The sequence below is a fragment of the Armigeres subalbatus genome, chromosome 3, assembly GCF_024139115.2.
Source record: "Armigeres subalbatus isolate Guangzhou_Male chromosome 3, GZ_Asu_2, whole genome shotgun sequence".
NCBI classification, from domain to species: Eukaryota; Metazoa; Arthropoda; class Insecta; order Diptera; family Culicidae; genus Armigeres; species Armigeres subalbatus.
Window position 1 is genome coordinate 388,032,691 of NC_085141.1, and position 24,189 is coordinate 388,056,879.

The window sequence follows — 24,189 nt, forward strand, 5'->3', positions numbered from 1 at the left end:
TATATTCATGAATTTCTCCTGGAATTCGTCAAGTATTTTCCCAGAAATTCGTACAGGAATTTTCCCGGGAGATTTTCCGCGGAAGTGTACTAGAATTCCTTCCGGACTTAACTCGAAATTTACTCGGATATCTGCCAAGAGTTCTTCCACAAATTTCTTCGGAACAATCCGCAGGGATTTTCTTCAGCAATTTATCTGGGAATACTTTCAGGATTTCATCTGGAAATTTCTGCATTAATTCCTCCTGGTATTTTTCTGGGAATTCCTTCAGATATTTTTTCGGAAATTCCTTTAGGAACTACTCTAAGAATTATTTCAGGACTTGCATGTGGGAATTCCTCCGGAAGTGCTTGTGGGATTTCCTCCGGGAGTACTTCCAGTTTTTCCAAGAAATTCTCCGGTAATACCTCTAGAAACTTTACAGGGAATTCCTGGACGATATTCGGCAGGAATTTCACGGAAAATGGGATTCCGGAAGTTCCTTCCGAAAATTTTTTTCTCTTCCTCTAGGGTATTCCACCGGATGTTCCTCTGAAGTTCCACCAGTAGTTCCTTCGGAAATTCAATCAGGCTTTCTTCCAGGAATTCATTTAGCATTTCTTTAGGCATTTATCTACAAATTCCTCCAGAAGTTCCTCGGATAATTTCTCTGGGAGTTCTTACGGGAATTCCTCCGGGAGGTTCTTTTAAGAATTCTTCCAGGAGTTCCTCCTGGAATTCTTACGGAAGTTCCTTTGGGAGTTCATCCTAGAATTCTTACGAGAGTTCCTCCAGGATTTCCTCCGGAAATTCTTCCTGTATTTCTTCCTGTATCTTCCTAATATTTTTCTCACTTTATTTAAAAATATCTGATGTTATTGCTCACGCATTTTTAAATCCATTATTGTTTTAATCATTATTGTTTCGATTTGGTTTGGATTTGGTTTCATGTGTTAATATTCATGTGTTTTTATAAAACTACTATAAAACTACGATTTAGAAAAAAGTTGGCCCCCCCTTCTCGAAATCCTGGCTACGCCCATGCCTGCTTCAATGGACTTATGTTGGGTTTTTAATGTCAAGCACATAAGGATTTGTAACCTTTTTATTATGGGATAGAAAAAATAATAATGAAGGGCTGTGAAACGTCTCTGGCTAAGGTGGGGCGTATTGTCCAGGAACTTTTTGAAATCCATTTTTTCACGACTTTTCAGAAAAGCTTTATTACGTGGTATCTGTAATATTTTTATATGACTACTCACGGGCAATGCATTTGCGACTTCTTGCACTACCAAATAACACAAAGTTTGCATGAATTGCGATGAAAAGTAAAAAGTTATCATAGGTGTTGCCTTAGGGGGGGCGTATTATACCGTCTTACCCTATGTATTATTTACTCAGATGAAAGGTCGGAATGACCTTTGGAGTAAGTAAAAGTTGTCTCCGTACGGCTCGTCCATGGTCGGTCGTCGCCAAACTCGCTGTCTACGGAGGTTCCGCAAATCGTCTTACACTTGATCGATCCACCTTGCATGCTGTACACCTCACCTTCTTGTGCCATAATTAATCATTCTTGTGCCTGTTGAATCGTTGTCGAGAATCATTTTCACCGGGTTTGTGTTCGACATTTAGATACGTGCCCGTATCACCGCATCCGTCCGAATCTCGCGGTGTGAACGAAAGTCATCCCCAATTGGAAACATGGGAATGATCCACCATCCTCTCCGGAAATGTATCGTCCCCTTAGCCTTCTCTAAGGGTTATATTCACCGCCAGACTGAACAAGATTGTCTACAAAACCTCCGCCATGGCCTTATTCGCTGTCGCAATGGTTTTCACAATCATGCCAGCTACGTGGTGAAGACTATCCATAACTATCTATCGAACAGCGCCTTTTTCCTTTTGATTTTGATTTAGTGTCGATGACTTTAGGAGAGAACTTATTTTTCGTCGGATGTGTGAAACGATGCGATTACGAATGTAAAAATTTGTTGGGTACGGGTCTGGTTCGGGTTTGATAAGATTTTTCATTTCTGGATCGGGTCGGGTCCGGGATTGAAAGGAATTTATTGATCGGGTTCGGGTCGGGTTCGGTTTTGCAAAATATGAGACCCGATCATCTCTACTTCGAGATTCGAGTATACAACAAGTAAGAAGATAATGGAATAAACATGGAGCAAACCATGTGTTAAAGCGTTGTAATAAGACCAAAAGTTTACTGGACAGATTTCTCATATCTTCAGCTGAAAAATATAACTCGAATCTAGAGTCGTTTTGATTTTTACCTTCACTGTTTCAACTAACTACATAGTATTGCAATTTATTCTAAGATTAAATAGGCGCCCGGTGAAAAGTGTTCAGTTTGTTTCTCATAGTTTTCAGTGTACCATTTGTGTGTGTATTCGTTTCAAATTCATTTTCATAACAATTGTGTTTGTTCTCTTTTTCCGCTCCCGAACAGCTGAGAAAGTGTGATGTTTCAGTAGTAAGTTTTATTTGAATATTCTACAATATCGCTAAGTGGTATCTTTTCATTTTCTTTTATCAAATTGTCTCTCTCTGTGTGTGTTTCTGTATTGTTATTCCAGTAACGTGTAATGTGTCAGTGTTCTACTTTTTAACAAATTTGCTCATAATCATTCCTTCATCTGTTGAATGTGAATTTGATGTTTGCTTCGAGTGCCTATTGTTTGATGTGAATTTTGGTTTCAGGTTTAAACATTCTTCATAAGACGTAAGTTTAGGAACGTCTCTGCCATTTCATTCTATTCGAACTAACGTAGCAGAAGAACCTATTAGAACTCATTGTTGCTGGCATGCAATGTGATTTCTTTATTGAATTTCCGGAATATGAAATTTAGATCGTTCGCGTCTGGAAATGCATAATTATGTAATCGTAATTACTTTTAAGTAGGATAACAATTTATTTTATTCAATATGTAAAATCAGTATCAAGTTCAATTTTCCCTTGTTTTAATGTAAAATTGATACGTAAAACATTTACTACCTTGTCAGTAAGTGATATTGTCGCATTACTACTTATTAAAGTTAAAATAAGGTTTATCGTGCGTATTGTTTTTTTTTAACCAGATATTAAAAGAAAAAAAAGAAAAACTTGACTAGACCTGATCACCTAGAAATTGCTGAAGATTCAACCTAAATTTGGTACCTGTTTGTATAACACTAGGAAATTGGATTTTCAAAGATAGGAATCATGAAGTAAAATATATTAACTATCTTCGTAGTAGTTTTAATTTTTTTTTCCAACCCTCAAGTCAGTGATACTTTTCAGTTGATAACCCCGAGAAACGAATCTATCAGTCGGGAGAGTAACGTCATAAGAATTTAAAATTGACTCAAGATGTCGACCATTATGAATTCCATTATTTAGTTTGCTATTACTGTACAGCATGCCTCCCTTTAAGTAATTATTTGTCCTATAGGTATTGTGTAACTGGGTTCGAAACATTTCGAAATTTAATAATTTATTAAGTAACAACTAAGTAGACTTTTGGTTCATGAATAATTTAAGTTTTGCTTTGAACATTTGGAAAGACTACCGATTTGGTTTAGGTAATCTGCAGGATTCTTATTTAAACGATTGAAGTTTCCCGTACATGATTAAAAAGTAGTGCGACGCACTAGAAACAATTGTCGAAATTGTGAATTACCGGAAAGAATTGCAATATTAAAAGTACTTAATTTCATTGCAGTGTATGTAAGTAGATGCAAGTGTTCAAAAGATATGAGTATTTTTAACTTTACAGTGAAATCGACTGCCACTTCGAAGTTATCGTCTGAGGATGATGAACATAAAGAATTACGGTGAGACTAAACTCACACAAGTTGAAAGTTGTTGAAGACATTTGTTAGCTTCTTTAATTCATGCCTTGGCCTATTACAGATATTTTGCTTGAACGCTTCATAAAACATTGCTAAAAAGCCAAATGATAAGATTTGCTTATCATCATTGGAAACTGTTCTTAGTTTTAAATTATGCTAACAAAATTAAATGTTAAGTCGTTTAGTATTGCAAAAGTTCCTCAAAAGTGAATGTAACGAACATGTTACTACTTCTCAATCATACGGGCTATTTGTGGTTTAGAAATATCAAAGATGTATTTAAAGCACTACAAATGGCGCTCGGCGTCATTTCACCGGACCATATAATTTTTATGGTGTATTCCATCCAAAATCAAGTAATCTGGATAGTCTGTATCTAAATCACACACATACACACATGACAACACACTCTCGCTGGTTTGCGCTTGCGCACGGCATTCGTCAGACTGTGGTTAAATAACTCTGGCTGGTATCGAGAATTTGTTTTAGTCTTATACTTAGTAATTGAAAAACCCAGTTGACGGTCACATATGATAAAATTTTGGTACTCGCTCTCTTCAATCCTATCAAGCTCTCGCATTCGTTCTCTAAACACGGCAGAAACTATAAGGATCTTATTCAGTCCAGGTGCTTGTACATGTCGTCCAGTTGAGGTGCAAAGTAGCTCTTGATCTGAGGCCGTCTACTCTTGAACGTCGGGGTCAGCAGTCCGTTCTGAACCGAGAATGGATCCGGATGTAGGTAAATGTCCTTGACCTGGAGGAAATATCCGAATATTGAACAATCTTTTTCTTGTGTCATAATCGCAAAGTAAACCCACCTGCTCGAATGATTTGAGTCCGAATTCCTTGCCCCAGGCGATCATGTCGGTCAAGATAAGTTGCTTGACGTCCGGATTGCTGCACAGTACGCTGAGTGTTCCCGGAATGTTGTTCTCGACGGCCCAGTGCTTGATCACTTCCACATCAGGCACTACAATCGCTACGACACAGCTCTGCAGTGAAGTAAAAAAAATTATTAGCACAAAAATATAAAAAAATGATTGTCAACGAACCTTCAGACTTTCACCGTGAACAAACACTTGCTCGATGTACTGACTGCGAATGTATGCATTTTCGATCTTCTCCGGAACGATGTACTCGCCTTGACTCAGCTTGAAGATATGTTTTTTGCGGTCGATTACCTTGAGGGTACCGTTCGGTAGCCACTGTCCAATGTCGCCGGTGTGATGCCAGCCGTCTTCATCAATCGTTTCCGCTGTCCGGACGGGATCTTTGTAGTAACTGCAAAACAAATGGAAGCGCAAATTAATGTGCAGTTAGATTTGTGGAGGTTGATGGCACATTTGTCATTGAATCATACACAATAACAAGTTCAGATAGATAAATATAGAATTCAGATGGTTATAAATTTTTATTCTCTTCAGAATAAACGATTAATTGATTCAACTGCTGAACAAAGTCCGTCTTCAAATAAAACAAATATTTAGCCATATTCTTGGGTCTATAAAAAGTGTGACAGTTAAAATATTATTTAGAATGTAGGTTCAATGGTAAATAATTAATCTATCAACTCTAGATAAATGAGATTTCCACTGTCTTGCTGAACTAAAAGATTAGGCAAAGTTCTTGAATCCACATGAGCCCAATAAATATGAGCATTGGTTAGAAACCCTGATTAATACATCTTGCGGTAACGATGCATTTCGTATGCATTATAAAATATATTTATTGCCCATAGCTCTCAAGCACATGGTCCTATCTGGCCATTTTTTAATAGGAAACTATGGAACAGCCTTCCTCGTCACATGCAACTTGATGCGAGCGAATTAGTCAAAGATAAATGAGTTTTGTGTGCACTCTTCATTGATAATAGACTGTGCAATTGGACTAACTTTTATCAAACCAGGCGAAGGAGGTTGTTTATGGTACGGAAAATACGATTGTACACCCAAACAAATCTTACAAATATTGTATAAAATCTAAGTGTTTACAATTTTGTAAAACTTTAATACAAGAAATGCAGGCTTTTTAAACTTTAATAAAATTAAAATAATGTATAATTGCTAGATTTCAATACAATGGGTGTATTATCTTCCGAAATTGTATATGACAAAATTTTATAAAGTTTCTGTAAAGTTGTTACCGTTTTGGCTCAAATCCCGAACATGACTCATATTCCGAACACTGGCGTTTTAGCGCCCTAAAACTAAAACTTTCATTAGTTTTCCGCACTGAGGATCAAGATTACAAACGAATTTAAGCTCCTGTGGAGAAAATTACACGAATAAAGTCATGTTTGGAATTTGAGTCAAAACGGTATGCAGAACTGTATTAAAATCTGGCATTCGCTGATTAGCTGTAGTGCCACTGCTTTGTGGTGCATTTTTTTGGTATATTCTCATTTGTAATGCGGATGTTTCATATCAGCAGCCGAATAAGCTCCGTTGCGGACACTGCGGACATTGCTCTCCGTAACATCATAAGTGTAGCACCGAAAATCATCCCAAGTAAATGGATTGAGTACTCGGTACAGGTTATTCTGTGACCATCGGTAGCTCCATTAAACATCATCATCGGCTGCCACAAACTATTATTGTCACCAAGAGAGCGACTCCCGCCAATGTCGATCGTCAACGTTTATTAGGCTTTTAAACAAAATTATTTAAAACATGCAGCCATCCGATCCATAACAATCATAGGGGAACTATTCGGCACTTCATCCCATAGCTCCTATTTCCATCCCATCAAAAACAAAGCAATGAAAAGGAATATGGTGTGTTTCTTATTTTTATGATTTTTTTCACCAGTGACCACGCTTGTTAGTATAAAGAAACGACGAGATTGGTGCTGATTGGTTTCTTTGTTTTGCGATGAGATGAATATATGTTCAGTGAGATGGAAAACGGAAAAGGTTCCACTAATTAAAATCATACCCTCAGGCTCTTCACAACCCTGGGGCTCGAGTATTCCTAATAAGTATTGATGAGTCCTTCGCTGGCTGCAGATTGATTGACCAGTAGTCTAATGCCTCGAATTATTCCTCTTCTGAACTTATTTGATAGCACATAGTGTCTTTATGGGCAAATATTATTCCAAAAAATCAGTATGTCTGAAACACGTGTCGTGTCCATGGGTGAACAAGAATGGTCCTCCAGGGGATCTAAAACCATATTTCGAGCTCTATCTAGAATAAGGGCGAATGTCGCAAGAGAGGATTCTCTTCGTCGACTTCCCCTCTTTTTAATAAAAGTGACAAGCAGCGGATATCTTTGTGGTTTATCAGCTCAGCACGACAGAAAACAATGCGAACTTGCATTCTAATGTGATAAACTGAAATGAAATCCTCTGATTGTCACTTTTATTTAAAAGAGGGGAAGTCGATGAAGAGAATTCTCTCTTGCGACATTCGCCCTTTTACCAGATAGAGCTTGATTTATTTCTTTCGGTGTGACACCATGCGCAATTTTAGAGGGCTTTGGAACTGTACAAGATTTATTATTTTTTAGTTTGAACGGGCGCAAAAAAATCAATGTTGTAATATTGGCTTGTAGGACTCAGCAGATAGTTGGAAGACCCATAATAACATAATACAATAATAACATAACATAATAATAGCTAGTGCTGCCAGTGTGCAAATATGATCACGCGTCTGTCCACCAAGAAGGTGCACAAGGTATAAGAGCGTCTGTTCCCCATGCTACGGCCGTTCATCGTCCGAGTTTCAGCAAGGGACTTTGATCAAAACTACACGCTGCGGTCTTCTGGAAATTCAGAGGGAACAATTCTTTCAGCACAGCAGTTGCAGGAAGGGAAAATCAACAAGAGAATATGGTCCACAAAAATTGACGAAGACAACAGCGAAGAATAGGGATTAGCAATAATCCTTGGTACTGTGTGCCATGAATTTATAGATTTTTGAATTCTCGTTTGGCATTTGCAGTGTGAATGTCATATGCATAATATCCATTGCCGATATCTATCTAATCGATCTTACGTCTCACGTGACTCGCCATATGCAACCGCTTCAATGCGGCATAATTTGAATTGAGCATCAGTAGGCCATGACTTACAACACGTTTGAAAAGCAGCCACTTTTCCCCTGATTAGTTACGGACGACACGTAAGTACTATTTTTTTTCCTTGTCGGGTATTGCAATCACTGCGACCATTTCTTAGATCGATTGTGATTTATGCCCCATTTTATATGGCTTTGTCAAGTTGACGCATTATTGCTATTTAGAGCAATCGCATCGCCTTGACTGGCAGCCTTTTCCCAATCCGGTATTATAGTTCTGATGAATCGTACTACCGTATTGGGATTTGTTCACCAAACTTTAGAGGGTTCTATCAGCCCCCTGTTGAAGAACTGAATTCTCTTTCTAAAAATTGCCGGACAATGGCATAAAAGATGTTCCGAGTCCTCTACATGTATGCCACAGAAACGACATACATCATCTTGAAGTTTTCCTAACATCTTCAAGTGAAATCGACTCGGGCAATAACCTATTAAGTACAATTCCTACATAAGTAGGGTGACCATATAAAATTTTTCCAAAGGAGGACAATTCACCGAATCGTTGCAAAAAAGGAGGACATTTGGTTGAAAAAGGAGGACATAAAAAAAATCGATCGATTTTTAGTTTTTAATATGATTAAGAATATTATATTTGTTAGATTTTTGCACACTAAAGTCTATTGTAAGAAGTGTTTGTATGTCCAGGCAAAAACGACATAACAATGGAAAGATTTTAGCTTCAACTAGTTTTAGAATCAGAAGTGAACAAATGTTGAATATTATTATGCTGGCACTTTCAACGATATTCTACAGAATTCTAATAATAAATTTTTATAGTTTACAATTCTGATTATTTTTTTGCTTAAATAGATAACTTACCGAACATTATGTGCTATAAGGACCGAATACAAGATGCTTAGTTGTACAGAGTTTTTTCTTGAATCCCTATGTGAATCACAGATTAACGGGCTTGGTGGTCATATGGCTACCGCTTCTGCCTCATACGCAGGAGGTCGTGGATTCAATCCCAGGCCCGTTCCATTCCTTTGTATCTTTTCATATATTTCTCATGTTCTAGCAATCTCTAGAACTGGAAATTGGCTTTCATACTGTTTCCATCTTCTATCCCCTTTACCTACACAACTTGATTAGTTCTAGCAGGTAACTGTTAGAATTAGAAATGAGCAAAAAAGCTCGTTTCGTAATCCAATTCTAATAAAGAATATACACCACCCTTTCATTCCTATCACATTGGCAACCCGTTAACCAAGACGAACCTCTGCCATAGAACCTAACCCCCAGATTCCAATAAAATTCCGCAGGAACTCGTGGCGAGTGCAGAGGTGTTCTCGGCTTGCAGTGGGCGAGTAACTGCATCAGCAATTCCTTCCCATCCCCGATCACCGTGAGGACGTGGCCAGCGCTGTTATCGACCATCCAAAATACTAGAGCTCTCGGACTATGCACATTAAGGTTGGAGAGCAAGTCCCATGCTTCCATCCATTGGTTCCCTGTGCAATTGCGATTGTTCTGATCGATCACGGAGTAGCAACTACGAAATGTACGGTCATCATGCTCATGCTCATGCTCATGCAATCCCTATGAGAATCACAGATTAGTTCAGATTAGTTTTAGGTATTTGTATTCCATTCTAGACATGGCAAGGTGGTTACTGTTTGCCTCGCATATTCAAGAAGCATACCATGCGATGTGCGATGCGTTTAAAAGTCAATTTGATGGGTGTTTAATCGTAGACAATTTTAAGAAGCATTTGCATTCTTTTTTCCTAATCCATTCCTCACAATTCCTACCTTCTGATATTTTTTACACTTGTATTTCTGTAACTCAAGCACTTCGTTTCCGATATTTACATTAATTGTATTCCAAAACCTGAAGGAAAATATTTCAGAATTAAAAACAAAAACGCAAACGTGTGCAACGTTTTGTTACAAAACCCGTGCAGCACAAGTCAGGCAATAATGGTTGCAGCAACTTGATTGTGACCTAATCTGGTCAAATATGAGTTGCAGTAATCTACGTAAAACATGTGTGCTGCTAGGGAATGGATTTCTGCTGTATTATTGTTTATTAAATTAGAATTTCTTTAGCAATGGTTTTTCATGCAACAGCTTTCCCAAAATTTCTAAAAAGGAGGACATTTTAGCGCAAAAGGAGGACATCTGGTTTTCAATTAAAAAGGAGGACATGTCCTCCTTTAGGATACCATATGGTCACCCTATACATAAGTGCTAAGATTTTTTTTGAGATCTAGGATTTTGCTAGCCTTCCAATTGAGGTGCTTTTTCAAATCAGTCCTACCTCTATTTTTGAATGTTCCCAAGACTTGAGTTCCATTCTAAGAGATACAGATACATACACCACAAAATGGTTCAGGACCTATAAATTGTCGAGATGATCCAGTGAAGTGATGGTGATTGTGTTTCCGCCCATCCATTTTCGGCTGATTGGTTTTCTTAAAATTTGCAGAACTGTATGTTTCAGAACCTCCTGGCACAAGAATAGAATACTAAATGAATCTTTTCTTTCACACGTGGTGCTTAGTGTATTTTTGTCTAACATGCCTACTTCGTTCAAATTTCAAAACTATTTTTCAAATTTAAAACTTGAAATTCAAATTTGCTATAATTGCTATAATTGATTATAGTGGTTCGTGTATCGGCTCAATATTGTGGTATGCTTATATCATTCAAACGGAATAATAGCATCGCAGTTTTATTTATTTCATGAGCTCAACTTTAACTTGAATTAAATTATCTAAGTTTTAAATAAAATATTGAAAAACATTTATAAGTTCGGCTATTATTTAGCTTGAAATAATTGCTAATAACATACAAGTTAAAATATGTTTCTAGTAGTAGTATGCTTAGCTTACAGTATGCTTACAGTCAACATACGCAACGTCAGATGGAATAAACGTTGTTGCAACATTCGAAGCTTATTAGTACCTGTCGGACGAACGACCGGTCCTGATAGAGAAATTCTATGTCGTTAACGAGACCAGAGAATTGCTTGGAAGAGCAACAGCAACCAGGTACAGTGTTCTGTTGCTTGGGCTCAAAGTACCGGTGGAAACAGTACCCCTTTACGAACAGAAAAGTACAAACATTGACGTGGCATCATTAATATCGAACGAGCCCTTTCCGAAATTCAACGTTCAACCAGTAAAAATTCATTAAAACAAGTCGGAGCCACCATGCAAAAACGTATTTGTAAATATTCCGCAAGCAGTAAAGCCGAGAGTTGAAGAGCGTCTTAAGCAACTTGTAACTGCTGATATAATCGAACGCGTCACCGAAGATATGGACACTTCTTTCTGTTCGTCATTAGTGGTAGTCCCAAAAAGTAAGGACGATATAAGATTAGTAGCCGATCTCAGAGGACCAAATCGATATATCCAAAGAACTCCACAACATCAATTCTAGTCGACCTTGAGGGAACTAAATGGTTTTCCACCATAGACATAACCAATGCATTTTTTCACGTCGAGCTTGATAGTGACTCAAGGCATTTAACGAACTTTTCACGAAATATGGCATGTTCCGGTGTGTTCGATTGCCTTTCGGACTGTGCAATGCACCAGACCGTCACCAGAGTCATTAGATGATAGCAATAGAATAAACCAGAATAACCGTGAGAACGATATTCTTCCTAATGGTAATGAAAACTTGGTCCTGCCGAATCCTGAGTTTGTGCAGTCAATACCAGCAAAATCAAGCAAAATGCTCGTTAAGGGAGAAGCGAATTATCAGGGAGCCGGCGCGGTTTGATAACAAATATGTATATAGGCCTGGATTGCCTGAACACATTTCCAAACAAGCTCAGACGTACAAGTTACAGATCTCAAGGTGTTCAATGCTGCTTTATTAACAGACAACATGGGAGTATTTGAATATTTGTAATTTCGACGTAAGCATAAAATAGGACATTCCAGAATAACCTGAACTTCAGCTTGGGAAACACTTGCCCATAGAATATGAAAAATTTAGCCCTGGGCCAGTCACGCCTGCTCCAGCTTGATTGTTCAGCTTTGAGTCGTCGGTGAAAAACACAATTGATCCTGAGCGAAGCGAACTTGTCCCTATACTTCGCTCAAGATTAATCCGTGTAAATCCATTGGATCAAGTTCGGCTTTAGTTCCGACTTTTTACCGAACGTCGCCTTACTTATCCATGAAGCATTTGTAGCTTTGCTAAGTGCTTCTTCAAGATGTAAGTTCTAATTCAGCTTACTGACAAGTTGAACTCCAAGATGCTTGACTGAATTTGAAAGTTTCAGATCTGTTCCTTTCAGTTTAAAAAAAAGGAAATGCATTGTTTCTTCTTCTTGTAAATGCCGGTAATGAGGTTTTTGAAGGATTTATATTTAATCCTTCCTTTTCACACCATAATGGGACGAAATTTAGAGCAATTTGCATTCGGTTAGAAATAATACAGCCATGTTTTCCTCTAACCAATATAACTATATCATCCGCGAAGCCAATTATTTCGAAGCCATGAGTCTCCAGTTGTTCGAGAAGATCATCAACGATTAAAGACCCCATTTAAGGTGATAGCACGCTTACTTGGGGACACCCTTTAGGTTAGCCCAGCCCAGTTAACAAAGCATACATCGAGATCGAAACCTCGTTTCAACATAGCATCTTTCATCGAATTGTGAGATGTTTTATCGAATGCTTCTTCAATGTCGTGGAACGCAGCAAGCGTAATTTCTTCTGCTTCAAAAGATCTTTCCAACTTTGTAACTGACTTGTGAAGGGCTGTAATTGAGGATTTGCCCTCCTGAAACGCAAACTGATTTTTGCTTAAAGGAGTTTTCGTTAGATAAGATGATTTTATATGCCCATCTATTAGTTTTTCCATTATTTTTAGTATAATGGACGATAAGCAAATTGGTCGAAAGGATTTTTCCTTCTTGTCAGTTTTTGATGAATATTGTCAGTGACTAATGAATATTGGCATATGGTACATGGTTCGCCGTGCGGCGCAGCTTAGTCTTGCTGGTATGATATGACCGCTGCACGGATCTGCTATTACGATTTCCAGATTTCTGCTTCTGACCCTGCTTATGAGTTGCTTCGTGTCTTTGGCCTCGGATGATTCCATTTTACTTTAGTTTAGGTTTGAACGCGTTCTAAAATGAGTGAGTTCAAGAGCCGTACGAAAATTATGAACGATGATCCAAGATTGCTGAGATCAAGTTCAGTTTTTTTTAACGAACTGGCGACTAAAAACTGTGTCCCATCCCAAGACGTTAAGGACTCAAGGAGTGATCATTAATCATCTTAGCTAGGTCACTCCCAACGCTTCAAAAACAATCGTTCAATATCTTAAACGGAGCGGTCGGTACGAAATGTCCCCGTTCTTTGGCTTAATTGTGAAATCAAGTTAGGAATTGATTCTCACAGCTATTTTCAACAACGCTGCACAGTAGGCCTGGCCGCTTTTATGCTTGAACTGTACTGCCGTAATCTGAAAAAGTGACGTATACGCCATTTTCCAAAAATGGTATTAACGAGTACTACTCATCGAGCTCTTTAACAGAAAAATGGAAAACATGTTGTAAAATGGCTGTTACGTCACTTTTCCAGATTACGGCAGTGTAGTCTATCACTTTCCAGGGTTCTTTCACGAACTAGCTGTGTATGTGTAGACTAGACTAGACGAATTGGCGGTTCTTAGCACGCGTTCAGTTCAGAATGCAACACTGGCACCAAGGTAGCTACGTCATGGTTTGAAGCTGTCTTGATAAGGTTGCAGTATCAAACAAGAAAGTTGCTTCGAACTTTCAACAAGTCCATGACAAGAGTTTAATGAAGTGCTCAAGTTCTGCGCCTCACATGTTATATTTAAGATTTACAACTCTCAGTTAGTTCTCCGGGGATCTATTTTGGTTTCTATAAGTTGGTTTTGAGCCTCATATTCAAATAATATGTGCATGTAATCAGATAGAGATAATTCATCTGATACATGTCAATTTTTGATTTATTCCATAAGTGACTAGACTACACAAGGTTAAATCAAGAACTTCATGCCTGATGGCTTTTGAGAAGATAGGTTCGTTTCCCCTGTTACAAACATTCTATTTCATTTTTTGCTATGTCGTATAACAAATGCTCACCTCTTTTGTTGATATATGAACTAGCCCATATTGTGTATTGGGCGTTTGCATCACAACCGCTTTATTTTGCTTTCTGCAATATGAAATAAAAGCGGCTACTTCGGGTGGAGGTACATCATCAGCATCTCCCGGAAAGTATGCTGAGGCGACAAGTATTTCCGTTGATCCGCGAATTGTCGGTACCTCCATCACAACCGCAACGATATCTCGTTCACTAAACTCTGTGATTGAAAAAAGTGTACAATAACCTAACATATTCGGCTGGTCCCTTTTCGATGGTACGTGGCCACACAGGTACGTAGAACAAATTAGCCGAACATGTTCGGTCGACTTGTTCATTTAGCCGAAAACGTCGTTTGGTAGGTATAAGCGTTCTTTTTGCAGAAAATTTAATTTGGCCGAACGGATCATGCATCCGTAAATGTTGTTTGACTGGACAATTTTAATTATTTCACTTATCCATTACCACTATTCACTTTACTTTTTTCACATTTGCTATTCTTCGGACAAATGACATTTTTGGCTATATAACCTGTTGAGAGAACAATGTTGACGGTTTTATAATCCGTTCGGCAAAACGACTTTTTCGGTCATAAAGTCTTTTGTAACTAAATGACTTGTTGCATTATGCCAACGTATTATTGGCCAAATGGCTTTAGATTGAATGCAGGTTGACAACAGTGATACTTTGAGAAAATGGAGGAAACCTACATTAGAATAAAATGGGAAGCTAACCGGATTGGTCTAGTCATCAACACGTCGAAGACGAAGTATTTGACAGGAAGAGACTTAAGAGAGGGCAATGTAAGCCACCCTCCACGAGTTAGCATCGGTGGTGACGCAATTGAGGGGGTTGAAAAAATCATGTACTTGGTGTTACGACACCAGCAGAGTAATTCGGAGACACATTATGACTGGAAACCGTATGTACTTTGGACTCCGCAAAACGCTCCTTTCGAATAAAGTTCGCCACTCTGACCAAACTGAATGGAGAAGATTTTCATGTACAGCACAGGCCACTCTGGCATTAGTCTGAGAAAATAAATAAATAAAAATCTGACAGGTGCGGCAAAATGTAATAACCTGTCGGAAATACTCGTAGATCCTCTAATTTCAAAATAATTAACATGGCCTACACATTAAACGAGAACAAACAATCGATATTTTTTCTTGACACTCACCCAATAAACACATTGGCACCTTTGACGCAGATTTCTCCCTGCTGCTGTGAGGCATAGTATTCCATTTCTGGCACATCGACCAGTTTTATAGCATTGCACGCCACCGGCGGACCAACGTGCCCAGGAACGAAATCACCTTGAACGGTCAGCGTAATCGGAGCGGTGCACTCCGTCTGGCCGTAGCCTTCGCAAATAAGACAACCAAGAGCCGCTCGACAGAATGTGAGTACGGTGGGCGATAGAGGAGCCGATCCCACAACCATCAGCCGCAGCCGGCCGCCAAATCCTTCCTGAACCTTTCGGAACACCACCTTGTCCCACATGCTGGTCCGTCGCACCACTCCTCGTTTGATTTCAGCTTCCTTCGCGTTCAGTGCCATTCGGAGCAGCAGTTTCTTGACCGGCGATCGCGCCACTTCCGAATATATTTTGTCGTACACCCGATTCAGCAACCTCGGAACCGCCGGCATCAAAGTTGGTCGCAGGGCCTTCAAATCGTTGGTCAGTTCCTTGATATCTCCTGAGTAGAATCCAACGGCACCACCATTGTAGTAGACACCGTTTTCGCAGCACCGCTCGAGCATATGTGCCAGCGGGAGGAACGAAATCATAATATCCCCTGCGCGCGGTTTATGGTGTCCCAATTGCATGAATACGCCGGCCACACCCGACACCACATTCATGTGCGACAACATAACACCCTTCGGGTTACCCGTTGTGCCCGATGTATAGCAAACCGTACAGATGTCTGATGGTTTGGGTTCCACCTCTGGGAACGATTTGGCAGCGCCCAGTTTTTCCACCTCGTCGAACGTGTGAATATCGATGCCGCGATTCTTGGCACGCTGCAACGTTGCTGGCCGGACTTCTTTGATTACCACAAACTTCCGAAGAGATCTGAAAAACGTGATGAGATCGTTAACGTTGGTTGGTGAGATTTTTTCACAAAATCATTAACTCACTTGGGTGCTTTATCCAACAGTAGATTGGCCTTTTTGTCATCTTCCACCACCACAACGGCGATTTCCGTCTGCTCGATGATGAACGCACTGGCATCGGGTCCAAGGGTATCATACAGAGGAACAATAACCAACGAGTAACAATAACAGCCCTGCTCAAAAAGGATCCATTCGGGACGATTCTGGGAGTATATGCCGACGAAGGTACTTGGACCGGGTTGCAGTCCAAGGGCAATCAGTCCGGAGCCGAAATTTTTCGCCCTCAATAAAGCTTCGTTAAAATTCATCCACTGAAGTGAGACAAACATAATACATATTCAGTTTAAAGCGTCAATGCATAATAACAAACTGTTGGAAAAATACCTGATAAGGTGACTGTAGAGTGTCCCGCCATCCCAGACAGGGTCCATTATTTGAAGCGATGACTCCTTTTCGGAAAGTCTGATACAGCGTTCGAGCATCATCTGCCAGGCTGTTGACGTATTTACCATCCTTGGCATCTTTGAAGAATTTGGACACGTGGATTTGTTCAGGGCCCTGAAAGTTGGATACAAGCAAAAACATTCATTACTAAAAAATATATCAGGAAAAATGAGAGATCTGTTCATGCGATTCGTTTTGTCATTCCATCAATCCACCACTCTTGCGTTCCCTTTTGGTTCAAATGATCTAATTTGGGGTGCTCTGTCACCGTCGCAGACAGTGACAAACGTTGACAGGTGCTCTCTAGGTTCTGCATCTGATCGTTTGTAGAATAATTTATGTGAACCTTACGAACGATGATTGTTGCAGGGTGAATTTGTTGTATGAATTATTTACAATTTATGTCATTAATATTCAGGACGAAAGAATCTAGCTATACCCACTCAAATTCAACAATGTCTGATGAAGCACCTAACACCACAAACGTTGCACACTTTAAAAACAGAATTGTTTTTAGACAGTCCATTTTCAGCATTTTTTTTTTCTTTTCAAGAGTAAGCAAACACCCACCCACATTCCTTCGCATCTATTGCAGATCTCAGCTGTGGGTAAGAGCGATCGCGCATGGAAGGGGAACGCTCTTTCCGGGTTTGGTCAGATGTTAGATACTTGATGCTTCTTGACGTTTGCACAAACAGCAGATGTTAGTGGATTATTAACGAAATTTTGTTTGGAATTTTTACTGTTTGGAGAAATTATGAGCGCAATATTTCATCGATTGGCGTCATCGCTTCGATTAGATTATGAAAGCAGACTAGGAGCATTTGGCAGTGCTCTGGTCATGTAGGTATAAAGATAAACCACTCAACAGCATTCCATTTTATAGTTGGGCTGCCCAGCGTTAATGGATAATAAATTATGTATATACAAGATGTTGAAGATCAGCGGTTCTCAACCCTTTTATTGAGAAGTACCTCTTAAGACTTTGGCATTGTTTGTGGTACCCCATAGACTTTTTGGCGGGAATTCAGATTCAGACTCTAATTGAAATGCATTTTAAATTGAATCCTTAAAAATGCTCACAGCGAATATAGACTATTAGGTTTCCAGATATATGAACTGTTCATTTTTCGGAAAATAATCTTCATTCAGTTTTCAAATTTTAAGCGGGGTTCCGTCAATACTTCGGATTGCCATATTTTAAATGAGTATTTGTTTTCCTTTCTATTTGGATTTAAATATTTGCTGGGAACACATTTTCTTCAACTGAATTGGAAAACTTTTGATCAGAATGATTAATTACTTCAAGATTTCTTCTGCAATCAGTTAATTCAAAGTTCATCCTGATAATTCAATTTATTCATAAGGCGTTAATTAGTGTTAGGCCAGATAATTATTCCTTCTGTTATTTATCAAAACTTTGCTGATTCAATAAAATTGGAGATTGGAAGATTTTGGAATGAAATACATATTCAATGCATCCTCTCTCCGCAAGATTTTGTAGACTTCTAATAAATTATCTTTAAAATCGGACAGATATTTTCCAACGATATTTTCCACAGATCTCTTCCATTTTCAGAGCTTTCTAAAAAAAAAAAAGAATTTAAAGCAATGAAGAAGCTGCAAAAAACGTGTGGTAGTTGCAAAAATTTAAACATCCATGAATGTTTCCTCTGGAATAGACCTGTGCGCCGCTGCCGGCTTCAGAAATGAGTCAACGCGCAGCCGGATAAAATTTTTCCACGCCGCCGAATATTGTTTACCAGACTGATGTCTATTGAAGGCTACTACATTTCTACAGTGATTCAAACCAGGAATTCCTTTTTGAATTACTCCTGAAATTTGTTCAACAGCACTTCCCGATTTATTTTTTCCAGAATGCCATTGGGAAATTATTCAGAAATTTGGAGGAACTTCCTTAGGAATTCCTTTAGGAACTTTTGGAGGAACTTCCGGAGGCATTCCTGGAGGAACTTCCAGAGGAATTCCTGGAGGAACTTCCGGAGAACTTCAGATACATTTTGCTTGTCCAGTCAACATGCATAATTGTGCAAATATTTGTTTTTCTTGAATTTTACAATACACCATAGGCTTTTACACTTTTGTTTCATGGTTTACCACCTAAGACCATGTGCCCAAGTTGAGAACCGCTGCTGTATAAGAAACCACCAAAATCTGTGAATACCTGGATGCTTATACAGAAATGTTATAAGACCTCGCAATTTTATTGCAACCTTTTTTAAATGTGTAATTATATCTGTACACGAGAAGCTTGCATTTAAATAATTTTGCATGTGGCCCGTTCTTGTACTGATTTTAGTACAGGCTCATAAACAGAATTGTAAGAAAATCGAACATCAGCTGGTCGGGTGAAACAATGAGGAATGGAGGTTTAATGTTGATGAGGATGAACGAATGCAGAGGGCATTTAGGGAACAATGTGAGCTTAAATCGTTGTTATTTTTTCCTAATGCCCATCCGGGTATAACTAGCTTGAGAGCTACTGTACCAAGTTGGTTTTGGGTAACATATTCCTCAAATTTGGCCCAACTCAAACAAAATATAATATGTTACCGATGCAAAATTCAGCTATTTAAATGTGATGCCATTAAGGCAAACATAATCGAAAAATAGCTCAGAGGCAAAAACCCATAAAAAATTAAATTACTACCCCATTAACATCTGCTCCACCCAAAAATGATATTTATTTTGATCGATGTCTCGCTTCAAATCTGTCAAACAGTAAAGCTAATTGGATCATTCAACACCTCCGCAAGAGACCACTTCGAAGACTGGCTCCGTCTTATGTTCGCCATCACTGGAGCTCTCAAACTGTTTCTCTTTCTACCACTGCTAATGGTCTTCCAGTGGTAATTCGCACAGCGTGTGTGAGTAAAATAAAAATATTCCCTGTCCGGGCATAAATTAATTCCAATTTGTTTTCTCAACTGTGTACAATAAAATAAAGACAGAATAAATATTGCACCCCGCAGATTACACGATCAACCGAATCACTTTCGTAAAACTGATGGAGTAGTGGAGAAACCCCATTCGGACTCACCACACCTATATAGACGGAGAAGGCGTGCTCTGTCAATTAGTGCGAGGTGGGTCAAGAAACATAACCCAGCACCATGCTTCCCCATCAATATGATCTGAGATGAATCACACTCACGCGTTTCCACGTTACTTTTCACCTACTTTCGTTATACCCTCACAGTTGAAAAGGTGGTGCTATATTTCTATATTCTTCTCGCCACAACAACAGGTGTTACTTTTTCAAGTGAATGTTTTCGCAATGGTTTTTGTTCAAAGGAATAAACGATGTGATGAAACATGCCTCAGCTAAGGAGGATGTACAATTGGTTGCGTAACTGCGATGCACATTGGTCATAACATCCACTAATAAATCTATATCAATTCTTGATTTGTGCTTATTAAACCATCTACTCGTTTACTTTGAATTCCAGATGGACGTTACTTGAGATGCAGAAATTCATTGACGTGGGAAGCTAATATTGCTTGCATCTCCATTGAGAGCTCTTTTTCTAACTCAAATTACCCAGGAGCTTACAATTGAAAAGGTTTTTGTAGTAGAGAATAGTAAGATTGTGGCAGCGACCCGGCACAGGCTCAAAAATCAAACATAGGACCATTGTTTTGCCAAAACTCTTGCGTAATCGGTTGTGCTTACTCGATAATTTACGATGCAGCAAGTTGTAATTAAACTCAAAGATACTTTAGGCTTTACAGGGGTCTGCTGAAGCGCTAATAGGGGGCCATCAACGAAGCCAATCGCCAATTCAAACCCTACCCTACCCTGGATACCCTACTATACACCTACATATCGAAATTTTATCCGAATTAGCTGAAATTTTACAGGAGGCTTATTTTGGTATAAGAATTCTGATTCCAAGCTGACCGCTTGCATTTTTGATACTTTTCTTTAACATGAAGAGGTCTAGTAGGGGAACTGTTCCGATCTCGATCTCACTGTACATATATCAATCTCATCGCTAAACAAAGAAATACGGCACCAAATTCGTCGCTTCTTTTTGTCAACATGCGTGCTCACTGCTGAAAAAAATCACAAAAATAATAAACAAACCAAATTCATTTCCATTGCTTTGATTTTGATGGGATGGAGATAGGAGCTATGAGGCTGATAATATTAAATTCTGAAACACTTCCTTCTTTTAATTACATCAGCATATATGGTACCAAAGAGGAAATTTTTTTTTTTGATTTTTGCATGTTTATATCTGTTTGTGATTCTTCTGATAATATTTGGTTGTTGATGCCCAATTAAAAAGCAGCTTAATGTCAAAATGTGATGTCAAAAGTGCGTTTACGTTCGGGATCGATACTTCTTGGCGCATAAAATTTTCCTTTGTTCAAAGCAAAAAGTAAACAACTTTGAAGCTTATCAAAATGCACCAATTAGCGAACGGGATTTGCTAGTTTGGATGGGGTCGTGGTGCCCCAATCGACGAACGATCACTGTATTCATATTTTTTTGTGTTTCTCCTGATAATATCTCATCAGCATGAGCATTATGACCGCAAAATTCATAGTTGCTACTCCGTGATTGACTAGAACTTGCGAAATTGTTCAGAGAACACAAGAAATGGGACTTGGGACTGTCTAACCATTCTCAATGTACACGTTTCGGGAGCACAAATATCTAAAGCCAATAACGGCGGCGGCCACGTCCTTACGGTCATATAGAAAGGGAAGGATTGTTAGTTCGACTCTCGTTGCTACTAGAACCCGAGTATACCTCTGCATATCCACGATTGTCTTGGGATAGGACATCGTTTTAGTTACATTAGATAATTTATCTGGATTCACTTTGGTAAGTGGTACGATCTATGGGATGGAAAATAACACTTTCGCTGTCTGAAACTTTCACTTTCTGATTTATTCACTCACCCACGCAAAGCAGAACAAAATTACGACGACCGGCCGATCGTTTTGCCTTCCGCACAAAGCAAAACTCTGTGTTTCTCCTGATAATATCTCATCTGTAATTATTCATTATTATTGTGTATTCATCAGAATCATATTGTCAAATCAATATTTTCATCAAAGCTTTGTTAGGCTTTATTTACTTCAATTTCAATTCCTAGAAACTAGACCTTCACTAACTTTCATCAAAATGATCATTCCAAATATATCATGCTGATATATTTGGAATGATCAGAAACACCTTTTAGCGAAAATAATTTTATTTTTATGTAGGTTTTGAACTAGTTTTGTTACTAAATATAAACGATATAGGGGAAATGACGGCTTTGGCAGGTTTTGTTCTATTACTGTCAGGGGGGTTTTTGTTGACCAAGTTTTATGAAATTTGGCCACAATATTCTTTGAAATGCAAAGAGTTATTAGGAAAAATTTTAGCATAATGGGTTATAGAAAACCCCCTGACAATAATAGAACAAAACCTGCCAAAGCCGTCATTCCCCCTACTATACATTTAGTTTTATTATTGGGAACCGTTTACAAATCCCACAACGTTGTAGTGTAGGTCTGAAATTGACCAAATCTGCAATACACACTTTAATCATTTCACAGATGTAGGTTTTGCTTTAATTCACCAAAATCTTAACAGCAGAATTGTTCGGTGATTATTTTGCCGATTTTTTGCGATTTTTCCAATATATCCTTTATATCCTTTATATCTATGATTATTCACCAAATAGTTCTGCTGTAGAGATTCTGGTAAAATTTCACAGAAATTAGCGATTCATTTTAAGTATGTACATTATTTATGCACGGCCCCTCATTATTATTTCATTTATTGTCAACTAGTTAGGAAAACTCGAACTACTAGCGTCCGTTTTAAATAAAATGCATAACTCTTAACACCTGCCTATGATTAATAGAATGAAACCTTTAATCACTGTCCATTCGACAATTTGTTCTGTCGACCTTTCACCTCTTCGACCTTTTGTCCTTTCGACATGTCGACTTAGTTATTTTGTTCAACCTTCCGTCCCTCCGACCGTTTGTCTTTTCGATCTTTCGACCTTCTCCGACACCGATTCGGTTAATGAGTTGTCAATGTGATAGGAAAGCAAGCGATGGTTTTTTTATTGGAAGGATTTCGCACCAAATCCAATAAATGTTGACACACGCTCTCAGATTTAATTGACACTTTATTGACATGCACACATGTGTACAAGTCTATAGACTTTATCACAAACAGTCACTTTATTATTTTATACTTTTTTTTAAATGGTCCTAATTTTATCTTTTGGAGAGGGCCAAATTTTTTACCGATTTCATTCAACTGAAAACTATAAATCGTACAAAAGTTTTATATGGGTGACTGTTGCAAAATCAGTCAATTTTTTAATAAAAATATTGAAGAAAATTAAAATTGATCCAACGCTGAATAGAATTGATTCTAAAATTTAAAGAAATATGCTCTTATTGATATGGACGAATTTTGTCTGAAGATATGTTTTAATGTTCCCTACCAACCATCCACTTTTAAGGAAAAAAGTTTCCCCAACAAAAACTGTTTCTCATTCGAATTGAATTATTTTCAGTTTCTTTCCATCCCAAACTAAACCAATCACGGTCATGATCATCTCAGAATCCACAGAAACGCCATTATTGGTGCCAAAAATTGAGAAAAGGTTGAAATTTAGCATTTCAGTGCTTTTAATGTGATGTTCGGAATTTGAATCACAGCGTTTGGTATTTGAGACAATTTTTACTATGGGTGTTGAAACAAATGTTTACTATGGGTATTTGAGACAAAGTTCGGTAGAATAAAATCATTCAGTATTAGTAGTTACAACCAATAAAATATGAATATCAAGCGCTTATATGAATGTTCTTTTCTGATACTTGATAGTTGATAGAAAGTATTGATCAATTAAAATATTTTAATTCATGTGCCATAAAGACCTCCGAAATGAAAAATGTGCCTAAGTGTTCGGAATATGAATTAAACCCGTATATTGAATTGCATTCATGATAAGTACGCTTTGGGATTTGCGACTGATACCCAAACGTTTCAGCGCCAATGAGTCATACTTGTCGTAAGGAGCTACATTAGCACAAAATGGATGGATGCCAGGTTTGTAAAAGCCACTTTTGATATTCGAAGGAACAAGCTATAACCAAATTTTGGGAAATATGTTGGAGAGTAAGTAGACTTTTACTATTTGATCCCATAGCTATTCCTATGCTATTTAATAAGAGTTTCATTATATTTCTTCTTGACAGGGTTGAAATCAAGTTTGGGTTTGGGAAGACATAAAATTATCAATATTAATTTTTTTTATGTCTTTATTAGCGAGACTTTTAGCCCAAGGCTGGCTCGTCTCGTATTTTAAAATTGATAATCAATAGTTTCAATGAATTCGGAAAACTGCTGGAGAGCTTCCGAATTTATTAATAAAAAAATTGAGGTTGTATACAAGACACGACCGCTCAACGTAAACTACGTAAAACCAAATATAGTAGGGGAAGGGGGGGGCAATACGCCCTGGCTTAGCAAACACTGCTTTATTGTCTTCTTTGTAACGCTTTTTGTGAGTATTTTTACATTATGCTTCAGTTAAACGAGATATAGCTAGTTGAGGCAATTCAGAAATTGTCAAAAATCTCAATCATATTGATAATAGGGGAAG

General features: G+C 38.3%; 1 protein-coding gene across 7 annotated transcripts in view; it reads right to left on the reverse strand.

Moving 5' to 3' along the window:
* Positions 1-2,243: 2,243 nt before the first annotated feature.
* Positions 2,244-24,189, reverse strand: part of LOC134226728 (long-chain-fatty-acid--CoA ligase 6) — a 126,691-nt gene continuing 104,745 nt past the window's right edge. For all 7 annotated transcript variants that reach the window (XM_062707686.1, XM_062707685.1, XM_062707687.1 and 4 more), the window contains 6 exons: positions 16,481-16,654; positions 16,121-16,407; positions 15,159-16,055; positions 4,877-5,105; positions 4,643-4,816; positions 2,244-4,578 (listed from right to left, as the gene is read on the reverse strand). In XM_062707686.1, the coding sequence (XP_062563670.1) occupies positions 4,441-4,578; positions 4,643-4,816; positions 4,877-5,105; positions 15,159-16,055; positions 16,121-16,407; positions 16,481-16,654 (1,899 nt within the window). In that variant the 3' untranslated portion in view covers positions 2,244-4,440. The remainder of the gene's footprint in view (positions 4,579-4,642; positions 4,817-4,876; positions 5,106-15,158; positions 16,056-16,120; positions 16,408-16,480; positions 16,655-24,189) is intronic.